General features: G+C 37.2%; 1 protein-coding gene across 1 annotated transcript; it reads right to left on the reverse strand.

Annotated features, from left to right (window-relative positions):
* Positions 1–25,141, reverse strand: LOC115970055 (eyes absent homolog). Its single transcript, XM_031089722.1, has 6 exons — positions 24,986–25,141; positions 24,230–24,467; positions 23,888–24,055; positions 20,635–20,728; positions 2,413–2,604; positions 1–646 (listed from the first exon to the last, which is right to left on the reverse strand). The coding sequence occupies exons 2-6, from the start codon at positions 24,461–24,463 to the stop codon at positions 387–389; spliced, it is 948 nt and encodes a 315-aa protein (XP_030945582.1). The 5' UTR covers positions 24,464–24,467; positions 24,986–25,141; the 3' UTR covers positions 1–386.

The following is a 25,141-nucleotide window of genomic DNA, read 5'->3' on the forward strand; positions in this document are numbered from 1 at the left end:
AAAAGAAAGTCATCACTTTCCTTTGTTTTTTCTCACATAAAATATACGTGTACAAGAAAGATAAGAGCACTTGCAGTTAATGCAAAATAAAAGGATTAGAAATTTAACAAAAATTATTTGATGTTACATATACAAAAATAATGGAATCTACCAAAAAAAAAAAAAAAAAAAAAAAAAAAAAAAAAAATCTTGTCGGATGACATAGATATCTTCAGGGAAAACACTTGGTTTATGTGGACCATGATTAATGTAGTAACGGTCATCAAAATTGGTTGACTCATACTTTTGTTTAAAAACATCGACATCCACCAATGTTTCTTTGTTTCTATGTACAGATAAAAATTCCAGGGAAGCAAAAAATATAAAGTGCAGATGGTGAGAGAGACTTAATCTTTGTCATTTTCAGCACCTGGACTACCATATACAACAGAGAAATAATAACCTACTGTTCTCAATGTGAGGCCTGGAAACCTGTGAGAGCTGCCTGGTCGCAGATCAATCTTAACAAATGGCCATCTCATGGTTTTTGCAGCTTCACATTCTTCCCATCCATCCCCAATTACACAAAAACGAACATTTGAACTGCTGAAACGCTCCTTGATCCATTGAAAACATTGGATTTTCCCTTCTTCCCATGAGCTGTAAACTGAAGGAATTACAGAACTATCACTAACCATTACAACTTAAGCTTATATAAAAGCTAGAGATCCATATATTTTAAAGGTCATACCCAATGCACAAAACTCCCACTTTTGCAGGGCTTGAGAGAGGTTATGGTAGGTAGCCTTACCAAAGATCCATATTAAAAAAAATAAAAGGGGAAAATTATAAATGCATAATCAAGTTCCTTTTGCTTTTTTTTTTTTTTTTTGGGGGTGGGGAGCAGGATAAGTGCATAATCAAGTTTTATAAATTGCGATATTAACATAGGCCAAGAGAAACAACTGGAAATAATGCATCAACTGGCAGGAAACAACTGAACCATGTAAACACTTCAAATGGCAGGAAACATGAGTTCATGCTCTTGCAACTCATGTTTCAGCAGGTTTCTAGAAAAATCCCACTACCAAAAAAGGTCTTCTGCATTAGACAACACTAATGTTTATGATTAAGTCAAAGGTCATTTTCTAATGCCATCCACACCAAGGAAATGGTCTAAACCTGCAAACCACATATTATGCTCTTGGATAAGTAGAAATATTGTCATGCTTTTGTGTTTGGCTGACAAACTTCCTAGAAATGCATAATGAAAGCTGGCCAAGAAGAGAGGTCCGGCCATGGATAGGCGTAACCTTTGGCATGAGATTTATCGACTAAGCCTGGCTATTTGCACCCATTGGCTTAGAGTGGCGGTACGCTTACCTACTGGGTTGTCTTAGCATAAATAAGTATTGATTTAATTCCATACGGGAATTAGAACGACTCTCATAGAAAAATGGAGTATATATATGAGTTAGGTTCGAGTCACGCCTGGTGTACCTCTTCCTAATATTACACCACTTAGTAAATTTGTATTAAATAAGTTCTTTATAAATCCGCCATTAGATTACATTATCACCTTATACCCTCCATACTTAAAAATATCAAGATGATTAAAGACTAATAGCTATCTCATCTATAAAATGTTTATATTTTAAATTTTCAGTAGTTTAAAATTATATCAATGAATAGGATAGTAAACAATATCCAAGTGACATGAAATTCGCAATACGCATCAAGAACAAATATAGCATGTAATCTATTAATGGGATTTCCAAAATATTAATCCAATTTAAAGTTATAAAGTGGTGTAACATTACCAAAACGTTACACCAAGTACAACTTGATTCTAAACATGTGTGTGTGAGGAAACAAATAGGCCAAAACTTGGTGCATTGGCAAGTGCCCTCTACCCAAGCAATATGTCACAGATTCAAGTCCATCCCAAGAATTAGCCTCACCAAAATTGAGAGTAAGGCTACCTACCAACCACCTCTCTCAAATCCAACAAAAGTTAGAACCTTGTACACTAGGTACGACCTTTTTATGTAACAAAAACAGGAATAAACTAGAATTCATCAACAACATGAGCTCACTCAAACTGTAAAATTGATTGTCAATATCACCACCTTTGTTATTTTGACAAGAAATGACCTCAAAAATGATCTGGAAACACTATGCCATCTATCAAGGAAACTTCAACTGAAGCTTTTTTTTTTTTTTGGATAAATTGTAAATTCAACTGAAGCTTACACTTTAAACAGGCAACAGAGCATAACATTGTACAGGAAGAGGCAATACAATGATAAGCCATTTAAGCAAAAACAGATAATGGCAGTTCAGATACCTATGAGTCAGAAAACAAAGCTTAAGTCGAACAATGGTATTATAAATATTTAAGTTAAACATGAAATGAAGAAAAGAATGGTTTACCATTTTCATGTGTTATCAGATTGTCAAGTCGAAAGAGCAAACATTTCACAAGGCTGGGTATCAGTGATCCAGAAGTCACCAGAACATTAACATGCTGATACGATGAATCAGAAGAGTCAACCATCCCCTCAGCAGAGGCAGTTGAAGTTGTGTCTGTCTTCCCACTTGAACACTGCTCCAAGAAAGCTCGTGCTACATCAATATGAGGATGAGCAACATAAGTAAAACCAATCATGCAATAGTAGCTAGACTTGTGAGAGAAGCACAAATACAATATATTTCAGACACCACAACAAGACAAGTTATTACTTAGGATTATCAGGCAGGATAGAACACAAAATCAAAAATCAATCAACACAAAGGCAAAGGGAAGCCAAGTAATGTACTCATTCCAATGAATAATGACCATTTGCATAACTGCAGGGATGAAATGTCTTGCCAAAGTACAAGATTGAGATGCATGCTTCTTTTTTTGTAATCTTTGGTCTGCCTTATGCTTTTTTAACATGAGGTAGCTTTTTGAATATACATCTTTCTTACTTATCAAAAAAGAAAAAAGATTGAGATGCATGCCTGTTTTGATTGTCAAGCAGATTGGCATGATATGATGGTATAAACAACACTAAAAGAATACAAGCTCCATCTTCCTTGCCCTCAATCCCAATATTAGGGAACTTCTTCCCATGGACCTGTTAGTTTAATTAGCAAACACTGCAAGGTTACTGCCAAAAGTGCTCTCAGGCTCATAAATTAATGGTTCTTGAAACCACTATTTCCCCTTTTTTTATAAGTTAAAAGGAGACGAGTTGAAACCACTATTTCCCATCATAGACACTTTTAACAAGAACATTGTTAGGATTTTAGTGTTGGCATATTCTGTGCCAATTTCGATGTATTTTCATTCAAATTAAACTTCTATGTAATTGTACATTTGTGGGCAATATTGTATCTGAGATGAGAGGCCAAATGCTGGAAATGGAGTTTCTGCATCAACAATCTTGGTCAAGCAATTCCTTCTCACGTAAGGTGAGTTTTCTTCTCTTCATGGGAGTCTCATTCTCACGCTTTTGGTGAGACGGTGTATTGTGATTTGCTCTTTCTTTACTAGTTTTAGTTGTATTATACTTTTATTAGTCTTTACGTGCTTCAATTATGGATTCAAATTTTGTTCAACAACTACAAAACATTAAGTTAACAGAGGATGAAGGGGTGGTTATTAGGGTTGGAACAGTGCATAGGGACAGAATGTTGGAAGAATGCTCTCTAAGTCTGTTGGGAAAATTTCTCACAAACAAGTCCTATAATCAACGTGCTGCCAAGGCTCTACTACATTCTGTGTGGAAGATGGGTTCTGATGTTCGTATTGTCGACGTTGGTGATGGTGTATTTCAATTTAAATTTTCCATGGAGAGTCAGTTGAAGTGGGTGTTTGCAAATGGTCCATGGAGTTTTGAGGATCATCCATTGGTTTTGTGTAGATGGGAGCGGGGTATTACTGCTTCTTCTGTTCGTTTCATTTCAATACCAATGTGGGTCTAGGTTTGGGGCCTTCCTTTTGATCTATTATCTGAGGAAGTTGGCAGAGATATTGGGAGTGGACTGGGTAAGGTTGTGGAGGTCAATTTGCATGCCTTTTCATCAGATCAAGCACGCTTTCTACGTGTAAAGGTTGAATTGCCGTTGGAGAAACCGCTACGTAGGGGTGGTGTTGTTGCAAGTCCTGAAGGAGATAAAGTCTATATTGGCTTTAAATATGAACGTTTAGTGGGGCTCTGTTTCAAGTGTGGTCGAATTGGTCATGAAACACGTGATTGTTCTTTTCACGTTGAACAGCACCATGAACTTCCTTATGGCAAATGGTTAAAGGCTGGTTTTCGTAAAACCAATGTTTCTGCAAACTCTGATTGTAGTTTTGTGAGAAGGGAGGTTGATTCGCACCGAGGTGGTTTACTGATGCCCACTGTTAGGGAGACTACAAACTTGGAAGTTGATAATGGCAGAATAGTTTTAGGGCAGATGCACCGTGAAGTAGTCAATGAAGGTTCGGTTGGTGGGCTGTCTAAGGGTGGTGCGGTGGTTGAGACGGTTGCGAAGGATGGAAAAGTTACCAATGTTGCTGGGAAACTTCATCCGGATTTTGAGGCGACAATTGCTTACTTGGATCAAGCTATCCAATCAGAACTGGTTATTTTGAATCCAAACTCAATCCGTGTGGAGCAGCTGATGGATGATAGCGCCTTTCTCTTGGGGTTGGTTGATGTACAAGTTATGGATGAAGACTTAACTACATGCAAGCGTGTTTCATTAGGAAAGCATGTTGTGGGGACTGAGGTCTCGTGTCTGTTGGACAATAGCAAAGGAGATAGGGCTGAATGCAGTGACCCGGTTAAAAGCAGGCCCAAGTGGAGTGAAATTAAAATGAAAAAAGGTTTGGCCACTTTACAAGGCCCACCCGTTCTCAATTCAGGTTGTGCTACAATTACAAAGCCCACTTCAAAGGCTACTGTTTCTTGTGTTGCTGAAGAGAAAGGCAAAGGAAATATCCATCAGTTGGATGGGCTCAAGAAAGGTTGTGTTGCTGAAGAGAAAGGCAAAGGCAATTGTTCTATATCGGATGGGCTCAAGAAAGGTACATGGAAGAGAGCTTATAATAAGTCACGGCCTGGTGTGTTTTTACCTCTTAGAAATGCACTAGGTCCAAAGAGGAGCAAGGAGCTTTTAAGTGATTCAGAGAAGACAGAATGTGCTAAAAAGAAAAGTAAGGTCAATAACAATGAAAGTTTACAGTTTCTTTCTGGGGAGGAACAGATTATATCGGCGGAGGTTGCTATGCAACCCCGCCGGGCATTATGAATCTATTAAGTTGGAACTGCCGAGGGCTTGGGAACCGTCAGACAGTTTGTGCCTTAGTCAAGGTAATCAATAAACAAGATCCCAATATTGTCTTTTTAATGGAGACAAAATCTGGTTTGGATAGGATGTTAAAGGTCCGTGATTGGTGTAAATATAAAAATGGTCCTATTGTTCCTAGTAGGGGAAGTAGTGGTGGTTTAGCTTTATTTTGGAAAAAAGAGATTAGGCTTGATATTCAGACTTATTCTCATTCACATATTGATGCATGGATTGATGGGGAGGATGGTATTGGTTGGTAGCATCTTACAAGTTTTTATGGTGAACCTGATACTTCTAGGAGATGGGAGTCATGGCAAAAACTCAAGCATTTACATGGAACATCCTCTTTACCGTGGTTAGCAATTGGGGATTTTAATGAAATTACTAGCATGGCTGAAAAGGAGGGGGGAAGTACTAGAACAAGGCAGCAAATGAAATATTTTGTTGATACTATTAACTGTTGTGGTCTTAAGGAAGTGCCTTTTACGGGGCCATTGTTTACTTGGTTGTATTTAAAAGAGGATGGGACTCAAATTAGAGAGAGGTTGGATAAAGCTTTGGCTACGGTGGAGTGGTTTCATTTATTTCCTATGGCTAAGCTTACCCATCTTTCATCATCGGCTTCAGATCACTCCCCTCTTGTTCTTCACTTGGTTGCAAAGCCAAGAAAAAAGAGGATGGGTCGGGTTTTCCGTTTTGAATCAATGCAATTAAAAGATCCAAGGTGTGGGGCTATTGTGGAGGAAGCTTGGGATGATGGCTTGGTTGGAGGGTTGGGTGATGTTCTTGATAGATGCTTGGAGAGTTGTTGTGCTAGACTTGAGGTGTGGAATGGTGTAGAATTTGGTAATGTGGGGAAAACAGTGGCTGAATTACAAAAAAGCTAGAATGGTTAGAGCTGCAACCTTCAACTCCGGATATAATTAGATATTTAAGGAACACTAGAATTGAGTTGAATTGTTGGATGGATAAGGAGGATGATATGTGGAGGCAAAGATCAAGAATTAGCTGGATGCAATCTGGTGATAGAAATACCAGGTTTTTTCATGAGAAAGCTTCAGCAAGATATAAAAAGAATCTCATAAAGGGTTTAATGGATGAGAATAGTAATTGGTTGGAGGGTGATGAGCATGTGGAGAGGATGATGTTGCAATACTATTAGAGGCTTTTTACTAATAGTTGTCCTTCGGAGTTTGAAGAAATTCTAGATGCAGTTCAACATAAAGTCACCCCCAGGATGAATCAAGCTCTTGTAAGGGAGTTTTCAGAAGTTGAAGTGAAAAATGCCCTTAAGCAAATGTATCCTCTGAAGTCCCCTGAACCGGATGGCATGCCTCCACTGTTTTATCAGCATTTTTGGCCCAAGATTGGTGGTGTGGTTACTTCTTCAGTTTTGGCTTTTCTCAACTCAGGTATCATTCCACCAAACTTCAATCATACTCATATTGTCCTTGTTCCTAAATGTAAAGAGCCAAAAACTATGACAGATTATAGATCCATTAGTCTTTGTAATGTGGTTTATAAAATTGCATCAAAAGCCATTACTAATATGTTGAAAAAAGTTCTTCCTTCTATTATTAGTGATACCCAAAGTACATTTGTGCATGGTAGGTTAATCACTGATAATGTTCTTGTAGCATATGAGATTATGCATCATATTAGTCAGAAGAAGAGTGGAAGAGTGGGTGATTTGGCTCTAAAGTTTTATATGAGTAAGGCATATGATAGGATAGAGTGGATATGGTTGGAAAAAATCATGCATAAGCTAGGTTTTGATGATAAATGGTGTGCTTTGGTTATGAAGTGTGTCACTACTGTTACTTATTCTGTGAAGATTAGTGGAAAGATTAAAGGGCATATTATTCCAAGTAGGGGAATTAGGAAGGGTGATCCATTATCTCTTTATCTATTCTTGTTATGTGCAGAAGGTCTTTCTACTCTTATTAAGAAAGAGGTGGAGAATGGAAGGTTGGGGGGGAGTTGCAGTTTGCCGTAGGGGTCCCAAAATATCACATCTTTTCTTTGCCGATGATAGTTTGATATTTTGTGGAGCTTCCATAGAGGAATGTGAAGCCCTTCAGAGGGTGTTGAGGGTTTATGAGGGTGCTTCGGGACAGAAGTTAAATCGTGATAAAACTTCTCTGTTTTTTAGTGCCAATACTTCTATTGATATTCAAGAAGCCATTAAAGAGAGGTTTGGGGCCCAGGTAATTAAGTACCATGAAAAATATCTTGGTTTGCCATCATTGGTGGGTAGGAATAAGAAGAACACTTTTAACTCTAATAAAGACAAATTAAGAAAAAAGCTTGCTAGTTGGAAAGAGAAGTTATTGTCTAAGGCAGGGAAAGAAGTATTGATAAAAGCTGTGGCTCAAGCAATTCTGACGTATACTATGAGTGTGTTCAAATTGCCTGACTCTCTTTGTGAGGATTTGACTAGTATGATTCGGAATTTTTGGTGGGGCCAAAGAAATGAAGAGAGGAGAATAGCTTGGGTGAGTTGGGAGAAATTATGTACTCTGAAGAGCTGTGGTGAGATGGGCTTTAAAAAACTCAAGGAGTTCAACATGGCCTTATTGGCGAACCAAGGATGGAGACTTCAACAAGGTCATGACTTACTGGTGTACAAGGTTTTGAAGGCTAAATACCTTCCCACATCTGATTTCTCACAGGTTGTTTTGGGTAATAGTCCTTCTTTTACTTGGCGAAGTATTATGTCTGCTCAATCTCTTGTTAATTATGGGTTACGGTGGAGACTTGGTAATGGTGAGAGTATCCGGATTTGGGGTGATAAATGGCTGCCTAAGCCTTCAACTTTTATGGTCTCATCTCCTAGGTTGTTCATGCCACAAGATATGAAGGTTGGTGAGTTGATAGATAAGGAAGAAGCTTCATGGAAGATCGGAGTTGTTGATGCCTTGTTCTTGCCGCATGAAGCAGAGGCCATAAAAGCCATCCCTATAAGTTCTAATCTGCCTGAGGACAAACAGATTTGGGCTTGGAGTTCTAATGGAGCTTTTTCTGTCAAAAACGCCTACTGGGTTGTGTCACAAATGTCTCTAAATGATTCCATGGGTTCATCCTCTGATGGCAGCCAAGAACGGAGCTTTTGGAAACAGATATGGAAGTTCAATGTGCCTCATAAAATAAGGCACTTCACTTGGAGAGCTTGCCGAGACATCCAACCATTCAAAACTAACTTGGTTAAAAGGAATGTTTTGCAGGTTGATACATGTGAGGGATGCAATGTTGGAGCTGAAGATTCAATTCATTTCTTCTGGAAATGCAGCTGTGCCAAAGAAGTCTGGTCTGCATTGAAGCTGGTTTTTCCCGCCATGTTGGACCAACTGTGTTCTTTCAAGGACTTACTCTGGTGCTTAATGATGGATGCAAAAATCTCACCGAAAAATATTGAGCCTCTGGTGACCTGTGCGTGGGCGATGTGGGGTAACAAGAACTCTGTTTGTTACAGTGGAACGCGCAAAGAAGGAAGTGAGCTCCTACAATGGGCGGTGCATTACCTGGATGAATATCAGACTGCTGTGGATTCACTGCCAACTGCTACGGAACCTGTTCAACACGTTACGAGATGGAATCCACCATACGCACCGTGTTTCAAGTTCAACGTAGATGGCGCAATATTTCCAGAGTTGCATTCTGTGGGTGTTGGTGTTCTAGCACGTGACTAGAGTGGCCAATTTGTGGCAGCAATGTGTAAGCTAATTCACGCACCACTGGGACCACTTGAAGCGGAAGCAAAGGCTGTTGAAGTTGGTTTACAATTCGCAAAGCTGCTTGGTGTTTCAGACTTCATTGTTGAAGGTGATTCCCTCATTGTCTCAAGGGTGTTGAGTCACTCTCTCTGCTCCGGCATCGATTGATGCAGTGATAATGGGTATTAGATCAGCTGCCTTCGAGTTCCATAACGTGGATTTCTCTCATGTAAAGCGTAATGCAAATTCCCCAGCTCATTTGTTAGCAAAGTATGCCAAGGGCATAGTTAATCAGTGTATGTGGATGGAGAATTGTCCTACTTTCTTAGAATTAGCAATTCTGCATGATGTAAACTCTGTTGTTATTTGATTAATATTCAAAGTGTGTGTTTCCTATCAAAAAAAAAAAATCTTGGTCGAGCAAGTTGGAGATTTCAGTTGAGATCTCAGTTGAGTTGCAGTTTTTGAAATCAGTTGGCAGTGTGTCTCACTCGACACTCAACTGACTTTTGGTCAAGCGCGATTGCCAGAACTTGAGAATTCAATTACACACTTTCCTGTTGTACCCATCCAAGTAACCCTCTCATATATCTTTCTAAAACCCATGATTTTACACACCCAATTCTCAGATTGAAGAGTAAGAAAGCTACCCATTTTCCTTAGAAGAGAACTCTTTGTAGTCTCTACCTTCACCCTCTCAAATTGTTGAATCCTAAGAGAGGAGACCCAAGCCTTATACACATAGATACCTTGAGTGATCTTGGTCAAAGCTTGGTGCTGGGAATCATTGGAGCAATCCCTAAATTTTCAAGAGGCCTTGGAGTGGCCAAGGAGACTTGGTCTTGCCTCCCAATTATGTATGGTAATAGAATGGGGTGGCTTGCTTTGACCAAGACTCCACTTTTTGCTTCGTCCATGGAGCATATGAATTTCCTGGAGGCTCAACTTGCGGAACCAGTAGCTAGTGAGGAGAAAGGATTAGAGCAATCAGGTGCGAGTAGGAGTGGGGAGCTCGAATACATTTTCATTTGGATAGCTTGAAGTGTTTGTAAGTGTGATGTACTGCAACTATTCTTACAAGTGATATTGGTTGGTGCTATAGGCACCGGAGAGTTTTTAACCGGTTCACGATGTTTTGGATACAGTTGCGATTGTTTTGGGATTTGCTATTGTATTTGTGTATCCATGCATATATCAATTGGCTAATTAAATTAACAATTGCGCTAAACTTAGTATTTAGCTTAAAATTTATATAAGCCGTAATTTGGGGTCTAAACCATGTTTTCTCAAACATTTATTTGCCAATTTAGACAAATTATTGATTTCCTTCTCCTCTTCAACAAGTTCTATCAAGAGGGGGTAGCAGTCAGAATAAATTTTTAGTTTATATTTCAGCTAACTGGGCCTTTCTTGAATAAATTACAGAGAGGAGACCTCTTGATGCAGGGAGTGCAGCCAAAATTATTTCAGCATATCCCTTCTGCATCATCTCTCTTCCTAAATGTAGGACGAATTTGATGGTCCAAATTTTTGGAGAGTTATGGAAAAAATAATGCAAGGATAGGTGATGGCTGAATGCATCTAAAGGTACTAATGAAGAAGTCCTCTCTCTCTCTCTCTCTCTCTCTCTCTCTCTCTCTCTCTCTCTCTCTCTTATATATATATATATATATATATTTGCTTCAGTTGCAGAAAGGGACTCTTCGTTAAACCAAGCAGGTTGATTTCTCCATAGTTTATTGAATTTGAAGGGCATGAAAAGGAACCCTGTTTTCCATTTAGAGGTTGGAATTTGTTATGATACAACCCTTTTCTCTTGCAGTATGGAAAATGATCTTATTTCCCTACGCATAGAAAAATGTTGTATAATTCCTGGAAAAACCCCTATGAGATCAATTTCAGAAGATTCTAAATCTTTCCTATCAGTATTACATGCAAAAACAGTGATGGGTTCCAAGTACCCTAGTTAATGAGAACAGGGAACAGGTGGTGAAGTTAGAAATTAGTTTCCATCTATGAAATATAACTATACTCTCTAGGAGGTATGATCATGCTCATAAAAATCAGCCCTCCACTTAGAAGTAAGATCTTGCTTATAAAAATCAGCCCTCCACTTAGAAGTTGGAAGTTGTTATGTACAACCCTTTTCTCTTGCAGTATGGCGGAGGATATCTTATTTATGAATGGAAAAATTTTGCATAATTCTGGAGATCAATTTCAGAAGATTCTAAATATTGCCTATCAGCGTTACGACTAAAAACGGTAAACGGGTTCTCAAGTACCCTAGTAATGAGAACAGGGAATAGGTGGTGAAGTTAGAAATTAGTTTCCATCTAGGAAATATAACTATACTCTCTAGGAGGTAGGATCATGCTCATAAAAATCAGCCCTCTCAACAATTAAAAACCATTGCAAGAAAATCTCCTAGACCCCACAAAAAGTGGAAGTTTTGTGCACTGGGTACGATTACAAGAAAATTTCCGGAAAAAATATGTTAAGAAAATTTTCTGCTGAGTGGAATGCAGCCTGCTGTTGTAAAATTTGTAACAAGGGTCTGGATCAGAAATGTAATTTAACAGAATAAAGCTTTTCAGCTGAAGAAATCCGTAGCTTACTTTATACCACACTATAGCCACCAGGACAGGGTAGTTTGGGGGTAAGTCAAACAGGGAAATATTCTATTCAATTTTTGTTGGTTAAAGGTGAGATGGCACCCCTTTTTTCCATTTAATTCCCTCGTCAGTTAGTTAAACTCTTTTTTTTTTTTTTTTTAATAAGTTTTATTGATATCAAAAAAGGGACACCCTAGTACACAGGGAGTGTACAGAAGTCAACAATCAAGAACAAAATTTCAAAAATTAAGAAAATCAAGAAAAGAGGAGAATGATTGGTTTCTCAAAGCAGACAACCAATCCAATAAAGTTCTAAAGAAAAATAACTTGAGGTTTGGTATGGATCTCTCATTATCTTCAAAACACCTACTATTTCTTTCCCTCCAAAGACACCACATTAAACAATGGGGAACAATTAACCATACATGACCATTTCAATGACGACTAAGCCTACCTTGCCAGCAAGCTAGGAGGCCCACAACAAACTCTGGCATAACCCAACTTACTCCAAATAAACCCAAAACCATAGACCACAATTCCATAGCAACCTATAACACCAATCCAATATCCAAACCTTCCTTTTTCATCCTACAATATTTGATATTATAGTTTTGATAATAGAGCTTCACTCTGACAATCAGCTCCAACAAAGAAAGCAAAATATGGGACTTCATGAAGCCTTATCGTTGCAACAACACCAAATGAATTGGAAGCAAACAAGGCCTCTAACATCATCCAATAGAAATGATGTCTAGTTGTCAACATTTAGATATCATTCCCAGTGGAAGATTCTTTAACTCCAAAAGGTTCTGAATCCTAAATTTATAAAATCCTTTACCCGTATATTATCACCCTAACATAGGACAACCAAAATGGATGAAACACAAAAATTGAAGGACAGAAAAATAAAAATAACCTAAGAATCAGCCCCTAGACTTGTTCATAATCAGCACCAAGCAAGAGGAAACAACACCAAGCTACTTAGGGAAAAACTCCAAAATAATTCTATTACTTGAGTAAACTATAAACTATCTCCATTGGAATACAATAGTGTGCTTATATAGACTACTATGACTTAAACGGTTAAACCTAATTCTTAGAAAAGCCCAATTATTGAATTACAAAAATAACCTTGAATCTAGGGAATTAAGTAAAATACTCATAACCTAATTAACTAAATAGACCTCAAATAAAATCCAATTGACTCCTCAAATTAAATAAAACAAAATTGACTTTGCGCTTCCCACATCACCACCCTATTGAGCAAACTAAGCTTTAACCAGTACAAGAGTCAGATTTCCAATTTGCTTCTAAAGTTGAGGCTCCTACCAAGGCTGTAGCACCCTAAAATCACCACTAGTGGCATACTACAAAAGGGAGGAAAGTACAGGGTCCCATCCCCTAATATTAGTCCAACGTACAGAACACCAAAATGAAGTGCAGATTCATCTCTTCCTCATTTTTTTGTCCAGATTATCATCTTTCAGAATTTATCTTCCCTAGTTTTGGTAGGTCTAGGAAGAATCTGTTATGAAGAACTCCAATCCTCAATGCCTTTGAAGCATCTGGGAAGCAAGGAACAGAGCCTTTACAGACATTCATTCTCTAGGGTGACACACTACAACAGTGTCCTAATGTCTCAAAAGTTTGAGCTTGTTATTAACATTTGGGTATAGGCCTTGGTGATATTGAGAAATTGAACATCCGGCACAGCCTTCTTGGCTCTATCCTTCAGCATTTCAGTTCTTGTGAAATCTCCCACCTTTGACCTTCAAAGTTACTCTTGATACGAGCCCTTGAGAAATTATGGATTGCATGGAGTACAGGTGCATGCAGGAACCACATGTATAGAGTCCACTTTAATTTCTTCGGCTGAGCTGCTTGCCATATATGGGAAATGAAGTAGGTGTTTTTAATATTATTATAGGGGTATTGTCTCTCTTCTAGAGGAAACTAACTTATCCAGGTTATTCGTAGGATTGGTCATCATCTTCATCTTCATTAGAGGTACTATTTATATCTAGAAACTAGAGAATCTCCATGTATTGGTTTCCACAGTCAGCCAATTTGAAGGCCCTTTTTTTTTTTGTTGATAAGTAAAAAAGATGTATATTCAATAAAACTGCCTTATGCAGAAAAACATAAGGCAGAGAAAAATTACAAGGAAAGGAGAAAAAAAAAAGAAAAAGAAAAGAAAGAAAGAAAAGATACTAATTACAAAGGAGAGAGCTAAGAAACATAGAGAGAGAATCACTAGTGGTGAGTCCTAGAGCCCTAGACCTAGACCAGTCATAAAGGGAGCCACTGAAAGAAGCCAATAGCTAGTCATCAAAACTTTCCATGTCCTCAAACGTCCTCCAATTACATTCCCTCCAAAGACACCACATTAGACACAACAAAGCTAAATTCCAAATGCTAGACGAATGCTTTCCAAGCCAATTCCACCAACCAAAGAGAGTGTCTGCAACCAATCTTGACAAGACCCATAAAATCCCAAACAATCTAAAAACCAAACTCCACAACCGATAAGCCTTACCACAATGAAGTAGCAAATGGTCCACCGTCTCCCCATTACAACAACACATAATGCACCAATCAACAAAATCCCTTCCTCTATCCCTCAAATTGTCACCTGTAAGGATCTTATCCCATACAGCAATCCATACAAAAAAAGAAACACGCCGAGGAGCCTTCACCTTCCAAACACCTTTCCAAGGAAAGATAATGGGTAAGGGACTTCTTAACTTATTATAAAACGATCAGATATCAAAATCCCTATTCTTCGTCAACTTCCATCGTATACGATCTTCATTCTCAATATGAGGTAAATTAGAACCCAAAGTACTGAAAAATTTATCCACACCCCCTATCTCCCAATCATTTGGTCTCCGAATGAAGTGAACATCCCAACTTCTCCAATCCTCTGTTCCCAACCGTTCAAGAGAGGAAGCCACTGATGCCTCTTTATTGGACGCAATCCCATACACACCCAAATAGGTCAATTGAAGTGGAGAATCCCCAACACCATTGATCTGTCCAAAGCTTCACTCTATCCCCCACCCCTACCTCAAACCGAATATTTTTGCTAAAAGCCACCCAACCCATTCGAATACTTCTCCACAACCCACACCCATGTACCCCTCTATCTAGCTTGGAAGTCCATCCCCACATTCCTCCCCAAACTTTAGAGCTACAACCCTTCTCCAAAGCCTTGACTCCTCAACCCCAAACTGCCATAACCATTTTCCTAGTAGGGCTTTATTAAAAGTAGTTAATTTCCTTACTCCTAATCCACCATTTTCCAGAGGTGCACACACCTTGTCCCATCCCACCAAATGTGTCTTGGAATCCCCCCCACAAGAAATCTCTTTGCAACCTCTCAATTTTATTAGCCACATGCGTAGGGATAGTAAAAAGGGATAAAAAGTAAGTAGGAAGACTAGATAATGTACTCTTAAGCAACGTCAGTCTTCCACATTTTGATAAATACATCTTCTTCCACCCAGCCAACTTACGCTCAATTTTCTCCAAAATAGGATTCCAAATAGTAGGAAACTTGTGGGGCATAGGCAAAGATCCAATTCGGCAACCCAAAATCTCTGCCAAGACATGGACATTAGGAATCTCCCTTATAGGAACCATCTCACTCTTCAAAGCATTAACCCTTAAACCTGTCACAGCCTGGAAACAAAGAAGAAGCATCCAAATATGTAGAATTTGTTCCTCATTTGCATCGCAAAATAGAATCATATTATCTGCAAACAAAATATGCGAGACACATACCCCCCCACCCTGTCTACCATCAGCCCTAAAACCTCGAAGTAAACCAGCCCCTTCAACTCTTTTCATCATCCTACTGAAGACCTCCATTATAACCAGAAACAACATAGGCGAAAGTAGGTCTCCTTGTCTCAATCCCCTCGAACTCCCAAAAAAGTCAGCCAGGTACCATTAAACAAGACAGAGAATTGGACTGTAGATATGCATGTACAGATCCACCAACACCACCTCACCCCAAATCTCATTCTCTTCAACAAATCTAGAAGAGCCTCCCAATTCACATGATCATAAGCTTTCTCCATGTCCAGCTTACAAATAACCCTCGGAATCTTACTCTTCACCCTACTATTAACACACTCATTAGCAATAAAAACTGAATCAAGTATCTGTCTACCACCCATAAAACGATTTTGAGACTCAGATATCAACTGATCCAAAACCTTTTTCAGGCAGTTTCCCAAAACCTTAGCCAAGAACTTGTATACACTCCCCACCAAGCTAATAGGTCTGAAATCTCGAATATAGGAAGCATCATTCTTCTTAGAGATTAAGGCTATGAAAGTTGCATTAAGAGATTTTTCAAACTTACTATGTTGATAAAACTCTTCAAACACAGCTAAGACATCTCTTTCCACAACTCTCCAACCATGGTGATAGAAGGCCATAGTGAAACCATCAGAACCTGGAGCTTTATCTCCTTCCAACTCTTTGACAACTCGAAGAATCTCCTCCTTTTCAAACCTTCATTCAAGCCAGTCCCTCTCTAGCACCTCTATCTAATCAAACTCCAAACCTTCCACAAAAGGCCTTCATTCCTCTGTCTCCTTGTACAAATTTTATAAAACTGTACAACTTTGTCTACCATTTCTAATTCGTTCTCATAAGTAACCCCATCCACCTCCACCATACTAATATGATTATACCTTCTCCTAGAATTCGCCACCTTGTGGAAGAATTTGGTATTGTATTGTTGTCTCCTTTCTTAATGCATAGCATCCTCGATTTCTATCTCCACGAGACTTCTTCCAAAGAGAGAAGGTTCTGTATCTGAGATCTCACCACAGCCCTCTCACCTATCTCCACTTCAGAAAAGCCATACTCCCCTTCCTTAGCATCCAATAATTTCAAGGCCTCCAACAATTCTTTCTTCTAACAACCTACATTCCCAAACTCACTACAGTTCCACTGAATAATATCTTCTTTCAGAGCCTTCGGCTTATTGGCAAGCACAAAACTAGGAGTACCTGAGAAAGAATATCGATTCCACCAAGAATGAACCCTATCTATGAACCCATCCATCTTCAACCGCATGTTCTCAAACCTAAAGGGGCTCTTTCCCCCTAATATCCCTCCTGCCTCCACTAATATGGGGAAGTGGTATGAACATTATATGAATGGATAGCTGCTACTAATTGCTTTACTTCTTCTATGCTGGATTTTGTCGTGAAACTTTTGATGTTAGTATTCTTTCATTATTTTCACTTATGCCCCCAATGTACTAAGGTGGTGCACCCTTTTGAACCCGTTTAATACAAGTTATTACCTACAAAAAAAATTTATATTTATATATATGGGCAAGGCAAGGTTGCAGTAGTTGCTGCATACAGGAGCAGATGTCAAAAAAATAAGAGAAACACATGTGCAACGCACATGACCCGTTTTAAGAGAGAACTGATGTTAAACTAACGTTAATTTCTCTCTCACACATACACGGCAGCCTTCTCTCTCTCTCTCTCTCTCCAAAACACATCAAAGCCTCTCTCCTCTCTCCTCTCTCTTTTTCTCTCTCATCCTCCTCCTTCTGCTTCTCCTTCGTTCTTTTCTAGATCCTCAAACCAGCAAAAACAATCTCTCTCTCTCTCTCTCTCTCTCTCTCTCTCTCTCTCTCTCTTCAAAACCCCTTCAAAAGTGATTTCAGCCTTTACCTGATGGGCTTCTTATACTCTGCAGGACAGATGCTTAAGCACGCAAAAGGAGGTTGACTACGTGAGCAGTATTTTTCCAGTGTAAAGTTTGTCATATGCTAAAATACTTTAGTTTGATTTAGGCCCATCACATTACCTTGCTGGATGGCCTATATTCTGTAAATTAGTGTTCATTTTGTAATGTAATTCATTTCACAGTTTTCTTTTAGTTGATTGCCGTATGCTTTTTGTGTATAAGTAAGAAATCAATGCCATTATAGTTTCACAGATGCATCAATTTTTGTTTTGTTCATTTGAGGACACCACTGTAATCTGGATTTTGTTTTTTAATTCCTCAAATTTTGTCAGGACATAAGAATCATTTAATGCAGTTCTTCACAATTGGAAGTTCCCAGTCACTAATGCCAAAGAGTAAGCTGTTGAAAACTGAAATTAGCAGAAAGGGAAACAAGCAAAATGGAGAAAAACAGAGGAGGAGGACGAGAGGGAGAGAGGCGTTTAAGGGGTTTTGAAGAGAGACAGTGATTTGTTGCTGTCTACTTGAGAGAGAGAGAGAAATCGATTTTGCTAGTGTGAGGATCCAGAGAAGAACGAAGGAGGAGGAGGAGGATAAGAGAGAGAGAGAGAGGAGAGAGGTGTTGATGGGTTTTGAAAAGAGAAAGAGAGGGGGTGCCGTGTATCAGTCTCACAGTGTGTATGTGAGAGAGAAATCGTGAACGTTAGGTTAACGGCAGTTCTTTCTTTAAACTGGTCCTGTGCTTGCACGTGTCTCTTATTTTTTGACACCTGTCCCTGCAGCCTTGTGTGCAGGAAATCCTTGCCCTATATATATATATAAATTTCAATAATGGCTCCTTGCCTAACATAGGACTGCAGCATGGGAGGGCCGGTCTGGATTGAGGTTAACTCATGCTAAACTTAAGCTTTTCAACCTAGAGCCTCAACACAGCCCAACCAGACCTTTAACTTGTACAACTCAGCCTGAACCCACTTGTCTAAAGATTTTTGGGCTTAAGTTGGGTCAAGTTGATCTTCAAGCTAGGTTGGATTTAGGCTAATTACATAAATGATACTTAGCTCCAAGTTAGAAAAATAACCTATAACATGATATGTTATAAATTCTTTATCCTATACTTATAATTAAAAAAATGAAATTAACAAATACCAAAGGACTATAAAGATAAATAATTAAGATTGATATACTTCAAACAAAAAACTTACTATAAGAATATTATAAACATGAAGACATATAAAACTAATATATGACAGAAGAAGAAAGTTAAATTACCAAAAGACATTAACTTTATGGATGAAACAAAGTCAAAACTATATACATTTACTAACTAATGACAGCCAATGAGAAATCAACATCTAATTAACTGCTATTATAAATAACAATTATTTGAGTTTATCCTTGTATTTTGGGTTAAGACAAGTTCCCAAAGTTGCACCTGTGCATACCATTGTATTGTGCTTTCTCATTCTAAAAAGTTAATATCTTCCCCTTGGTATCCTTGTCTTTTAAATTTTCCTTCTCTTAGTGCGCGCGCGCGAGAGAGAGAGAGAGAGAGGAAAACATTTTTTGAGTTCTTTTTTATAATTCGATGGTTATAATGGCGAGGGGGCATCTGTAATCTAAATGTTTCCATAGGAAACACTAGGAGATGCCAGTTAAGCTATAAGGCCTTTGGCACATTTACTCAATTCTAGTATTACAATAAGAAAAGCCCACTTCCCATGAACAGTATTTGAGGTTGTACTGAATTCCATACGCTGTTTTATTTTAGTTAATAGAAAACCGTGGCTAAAATTGAGTAAGTATAGAAAGTCCTTATATTTAAATAAAATAAAAGCAGTATAAGAAGAAAATATTTAAATAGTTAATTATTAGTACTTTTCAATCACAAAATTGTTAGTGAAATTTTTTCTAAATTGTAACATCTTATCACAGTTCATCTACTTTTTTTTTTTTATATATATTGGTAATTACACACGGCTAGTGGGGTTTGTACCCATAACCTTACCCTCCAACCAATTATTGAGGGAATAGGAAGTACCATTTGAGCTAGTTGGCACAATTTTGTTTACTATTCAAGTAGTTCCCTTTTCTTTTCCCCTTTTTTTCCCCCTTGCCACCATCTTTTGCTATTTTCTTGTAAATATAGAGGCAAACTAGATAGTTCTCACACACACCAAAGACACTAATTGCAAAGGGTTTTCAGTTCCATTTTGGGCATGATCTATGGTGCAGAAGGCTGCTCTAAAAAAATGTTTCCTTATTCCCAATTTTCATGGATAAGGGTGTCTCTATAGTTTCCTATACAAACTTATTGGGATTTCAATAATGGAATCAATGTTGATTCTGTTGATTGTCAATTTGATTTTTGTATTCATATGAGTTTATTAGAGTAGAAGAAGACAAAATGTGTTGGACTTTACAAGAAGTGATAACCGCTAAGTTTGATATTCATTCTAATTAAGAGCTCTAATACTCCCATGGAAGAATAATTGGCATATGAAGGCCCTTCCAAAAGTTGCCTTCTTTATTTGCACAATTGCTCTAAGAAAGATCTTGGCCTTGTAGTGCAAAAATAGTTGTAAGAACAGTTGATCATCTTCTATAAGTTCTATTGCACAATTCAGTTGCAAGAGATATATGGCTGCTTGTACTCCCTCGTAATGCTCAGAAGTTGTGACATTGTTAGAAAGCGTTGTTTACTGTTTAGTTAGCATAAAGCTAGTATGATTTGAACTTTTGTCCCTTTTGGTCTATGAGGGAACACACATTAAGATGTCTCAGAATATGCTCTTTTTTTGTGTGTGGGGGTGAGTATTTTTGGGGAGAAGGAGAAAGGGGGGAGAGAAGGGGGGGGGGGGGGGGGCACTGTTTGACTGGTATGCTTTAGGCAGCGTCTCCTTATTCTTTTTCTAGGACTTTTGGTTTTTTAAACTTCAGATTATGAAGTCCCATGCACTTAAGTTATTCCCCTCTTTTCTTTTAATAAAAGGGTTACTAATCAGTGAATAGAAAAACTTCTAGTAGATACAAGCCCCCGGTTTACATTATGTGAAGGTTATATAGCAATGATATATTACTATGTATGCAGATTGCTACCCCTTGTGATCAAATCAAATCAAACCAATTTTTCCTAGTTGTGTAAAAAGAAGGATGAAACAAAAGGCCAAATATTTGATAGATATCAACAACAAGAAGGAAGCAATGAAGCACTAAACCAAACAGTGGAACCATCAACAGAATTGATTAAATTCTCTGCAGCTGCACGCTGACTAGTAGCATACCTGATGAGAGCCATCCATCTGTATATTTATCAGTGATATCATACAATTCATTCCAGAGTTTCATTGTCTCTTGATCAAAAAGGTTATGCAAACCCTGAAATAAGAGAGAGAGAGCGAGAGAGAGATTTGAGTTTCTCTACAAGGTCATACCGTGGCTAAGATTACTTGTAGAATGTAAATTAGCTCTTCAAGAAAAATTAGTAACAACAACTGAATCAATATTATAAAAGCTTATCTATTCCATGAAGTACTGTATGTCAGTTCCAACCTTTTATGCTTAATAAAATTTGACTTAGAGTAAAGTTCAAAGCAATCCTAGTTAATAATTTGAGTTAAAATTCAATGAACTTCAACAACAAATTATCAGTGTCTCAGAGGAATTGATATAGACAATGGGGATAATAATCAATTTAAGCAATATCTCTTTTTTATATAAGTAATCAATTTAAGCAATATCACAAGATGAGGAAAGTAAAAAACTCTATCTTATTCACCAAGGTGAGGCAATGTTTATTTAGGCTGAATTCTGACTATTTTTGTAATATATAGAGAACATGAAATAGGTGAATGCTCAATATGTATATCATTCCTAGTGACCAAACTATTGAGCATCAAATCAATAGGACAGTAGTAGGGAGCTTAAGACTAGGAAATGCCTCAGCATTCTTAGCAGTATTAATGCAGGAGCATAACCAAAAGTTATTTCAATCTTTCATTTTAGATTTTCCATGGATAATTTCAGATTGTAACGTAGTTATTTGTTTAGTTTGGATTGATATTTGAGTTTGGTTAGGATTAGTTGTTCATCATTTAGGATTATCGGATTAGTATTTGAAATTGTTTAGGATTATCAAATTAGTATTTGAAATTGTTTAGGATTTGTTTAGGAGAGTTTATCCTTATCTTTGTGATTCCTGGAAGCTGCATATAAAGCTCCGAATGATTTCTTTTGTATACACAGACTATGATTATTATTATTCAGATTATTTGCAAATATTGCATTGTGTTTGTTTGGTGGTGAATCCAAACACCTAAGGTGGGAAACCTAAGGTCTACGGTGAGACTAATCTAGGTGGGAAGCCTAGGTTGTCCTGCATCAAGTATGCATTAACATATGTACTGAAACATTACACTAAAAAGATGGCTTATCATCAATAATGCTTATATGAATCTTAGCATAACTTCCTGTTAGGAAGTCTAACAAACCACAAAGAAAAAATTATCGAGCTCTATTATCGGCAATGCCTGTGTTTGTGCCTAGTGTCAAATATTTGTTCACAGTCAACCCCAAGCTCATAAAAAAGAGGACGGTTGCCATAGGTTGACAAACAGAGTGAACCTTAGTCTCTTTATTATGAATGGATCCATTGCAATAGCCAACACCAAAACTTTGGGACTAAGACTTGGTTGTTAATGTTGTATTATTAGCAATGCTTAATATAAACTTATTGATAATATCTAAAATGTGGAAGAGCATGAAAGTGAATATTTTCAATTAAAATTAAGAAAATGATTTTTTCTAGCTTTTATCTTAAATTTTAGATACCATGAATTACACAAAAGTGGGATGGACCTAAATAACATTGGTGATAATGTGCTTATAATACCAAGTATGAATGTGAAGATGTATCTTTACAAAGAAACTGCTCCAATTTGTGATTCCATATTGTCTATTTTTCAAACCTTAGGAATATATCTGATGCATCTTTATTTGACATCCTCTCAATCTAGTAGAGCCTCCAACGTGAATCAAATTTAGACTTTCCAGGTGGAGTCAATGGTTTTGTTGCATAACCAAAGCATCCTACACAACGGTTTCTTACCAATCTGCTGCCAAATATTGTTTGCCAGTTATTTGTGGATTTGTATTTATTACTTCCTATTACCACTCATTTATCAAAACATCTGACAATATGTTAGATTCATCTCATCCCCAAACTACTTAATAGTCTAATATTTAATTTTATGCTGGCCTTATGTTTAAATAACCTTTTTTTTTTTTTTTGATAAGTAAGAATGATATACATACGAAAGGCTACTCTATGCATGAAAAGCATAGAGCAAATTATGTTTAAATAACCTTTCCAACTAGGAGGTATTGTAATCTTACAAAATCCATGAACTAATTCCCCATTCATTCATAGAATCCACTTCAAAACTCTCCCTTCATATATATCATCAATTTCACTATCCCTCCTTTCTACTCCTACTTTACTAAGTTCAAAAACAATTCAATGCCACTCATCTTAAAACTTTATTATTATTAATCCCTCCTTAAAAGTTCTAACTAATAATTATGCAACCTTAGTTTTATCTAGGAAATTCATATCTTCAATCTATAACTAAGCAGAAATAGGCACACAAATGCACTCAAAACACTTTTGGATTCTCTAAAGCCTTGCGCAAATGTTCTAACTAATCACTATCTTAGTTTTATCTATTAAATTTATATCATCAGCAAAACACATGCACAAAGAAAACTTTTCCCAAATGTTTCCTCCAAATATTTCCTAGGTATGCCAGCTATGTTAATCCATAACTGTAACAAAATACACGCGGCACAAATACAATTCAATGGGTTTTACTACTAATTAATCTATCTTTGGTTCACCTATGAAGCTCATTTCTTCAACAAAACATATACAACATGAAAATCCTTCCTAAATTTATCTACTAAACCTTTTTATATAGTATATATGCTGGCTAGCTTAGCCTATAACTATAGTGAAACACATAAATGAACTCTTAGAAACATAAAAGACACAGACAGGCAAAAGACGCCATTGAAGTTCAAAGGCCTTGGGTTCAGAAGAAACAAACCTTGATGAATCATGTGAAAGGAATATATTTGTAAGCATTAATACTTATAAAAAATTATAAATAAATTAAATAAATAAAAAAGTGCAGAGATAAACAATAACAACAACAACAACAATATATCAGCATCATCATCTTAAGCTTAAACCTCATAATTATTTTTGCTTAATCAATTACTTAACAGTCACAACCAAGACTTAGTCCAATAATTTTAGGATTGGTTATGGATCCTCAACATACTAGTCAAAGTCGGTCAAATGTATGCTTACATGAGCACAATTTACACGAAATGATAAAGAGGGAAGAGGCCTTATAATGAATAAATAATTAAAAAAGCAAGTAATCTCAACTTTCTTTCTTATTTTATTTTAGCAGTATCACGTCGGTTAAAATGATCACCACCAATTATGCAGCAGACAGTCTGATGTTATTATACCTTTTCATACTTTTGGGCTATGACCCTGTGCATGTATGCTAGCTTTCTTTTGTTGTCATCATCAGATGGAAGACCAAGCCCATCTTGGCCAAAATCATAATCAGAAAGGTCCTTCCCATCATCATATTCGCTCAAGGCACCAAGAAAAGGCTTATTGTAGTTTTCAATCTGCATCATCAAACCGAACTCAACAAACCTAACTCTTTTCTTAATCAGGGAACTCAACAATATAACTTTGGAGCCACAAAACAACTCACATAAGATTTGTACCATAAATAAAAAAGAACAAAATCAACAAATCTCAATGCAGGGAATAGATATACAAGAGAAAGGAAAACATACTTGTTCATAGAAGAAACAACCATCACACAAATCAAGAATGTGCTTCTCCCACATCTTCCCGATTTCAACACCCTTCTGCACATCCTTCAAACCATTGAAAGCCTCGGCGTATGTCCCATTCAACAAAGACTTGAGCAGTATAAGGGTCTCATCCATATCCCATATATATACATCCACTCTCCTATCCATGGTGCTTTTTATTTCTTCATCAGGAATACGCTGATTTTCGCCCATTTTGCTGTCCATTTGGATATCAATTTCAAAATTCCAAAACTGATAGTCAGCCTCAAAATATAAAAGAACCAATTTTTAGGAGAGTCTGTCAATCATATTATACATTTACAACACAAAAACCACACAAGTTCTTCACCATTGACTTGTAAAGCATATTTTCAAACTGGGATTTTAAGCAATAAAAAAAATTAAAAAATAATAATAAAAAAGTGGTACATCAATCTGAAATATTGAGAAAATAAAACGGTTACAAGAAAACAACATCAGAATACAACTAACGAGGTACATCAAATTCATGGGACACATACTTTGTCAAAGACATTATATCTAATCTAATACTGATAATGATAATGATAAGTTTTTGTTTTGGAATTTGTAAGCTATATTAACCTAACAACAATCAAAAACAGCTTTAATTATATCAATGTTTACATAATAGGTATGTGTCATAAAAAAAAAAAATATATATATATATATATATTATGTAATAATATATACAAAGACCAAAAAAAAAGAACTTACGTGGAGCAGAGCAGAGAAATGGAGTGAGATCAACCTAGCAATGAAGCAAAACTCTGATTTCTGGGAACTGGGAACTGGGAAGAAGAGCACCAGGGAAGAGTTAAAAAAGAAAAAGTGCAACGACGTCGTCTCTCTCTCTCGTTTCGAATTTAAATT

This window comes from Quercus lobata, chromosome 12, assembly GCF_001633185.2.
Source record: "Quercus lobata isolate SW786 chromosome 12, ValleyOak3.0 Primary Assembly, whole genome shotgun sequence".
NCBI lineage: Eukaryota > Viridiplantae > Streptophyta > Magnoliopsida > Fagales > Fagaceae > Quercus > Quercus lobata.

Coding starts and splice junctions, on each gene's coding strand:
- LOC115970055 (XM_031089722.1), bottom strand. CDS start 24,463: ATGGGCGAAAATCAGCGTATTCCTGATGAAGAAATAAAAAGCACCATG. Junction 24,056..24,229: donor GTTGTTTCTTCTATGAACAA/GTATGTTTTCCT, acceptor TTGATGATGCAG/ATTGAAAACTACAATAAGCC. Junction 2,605..20,634: donor AGATGGATGGCTCTCATCAG/GTATGCTACTAG, acceptor ATATTGATGTAG/CACGAGCTTTCTTGGAGCAG.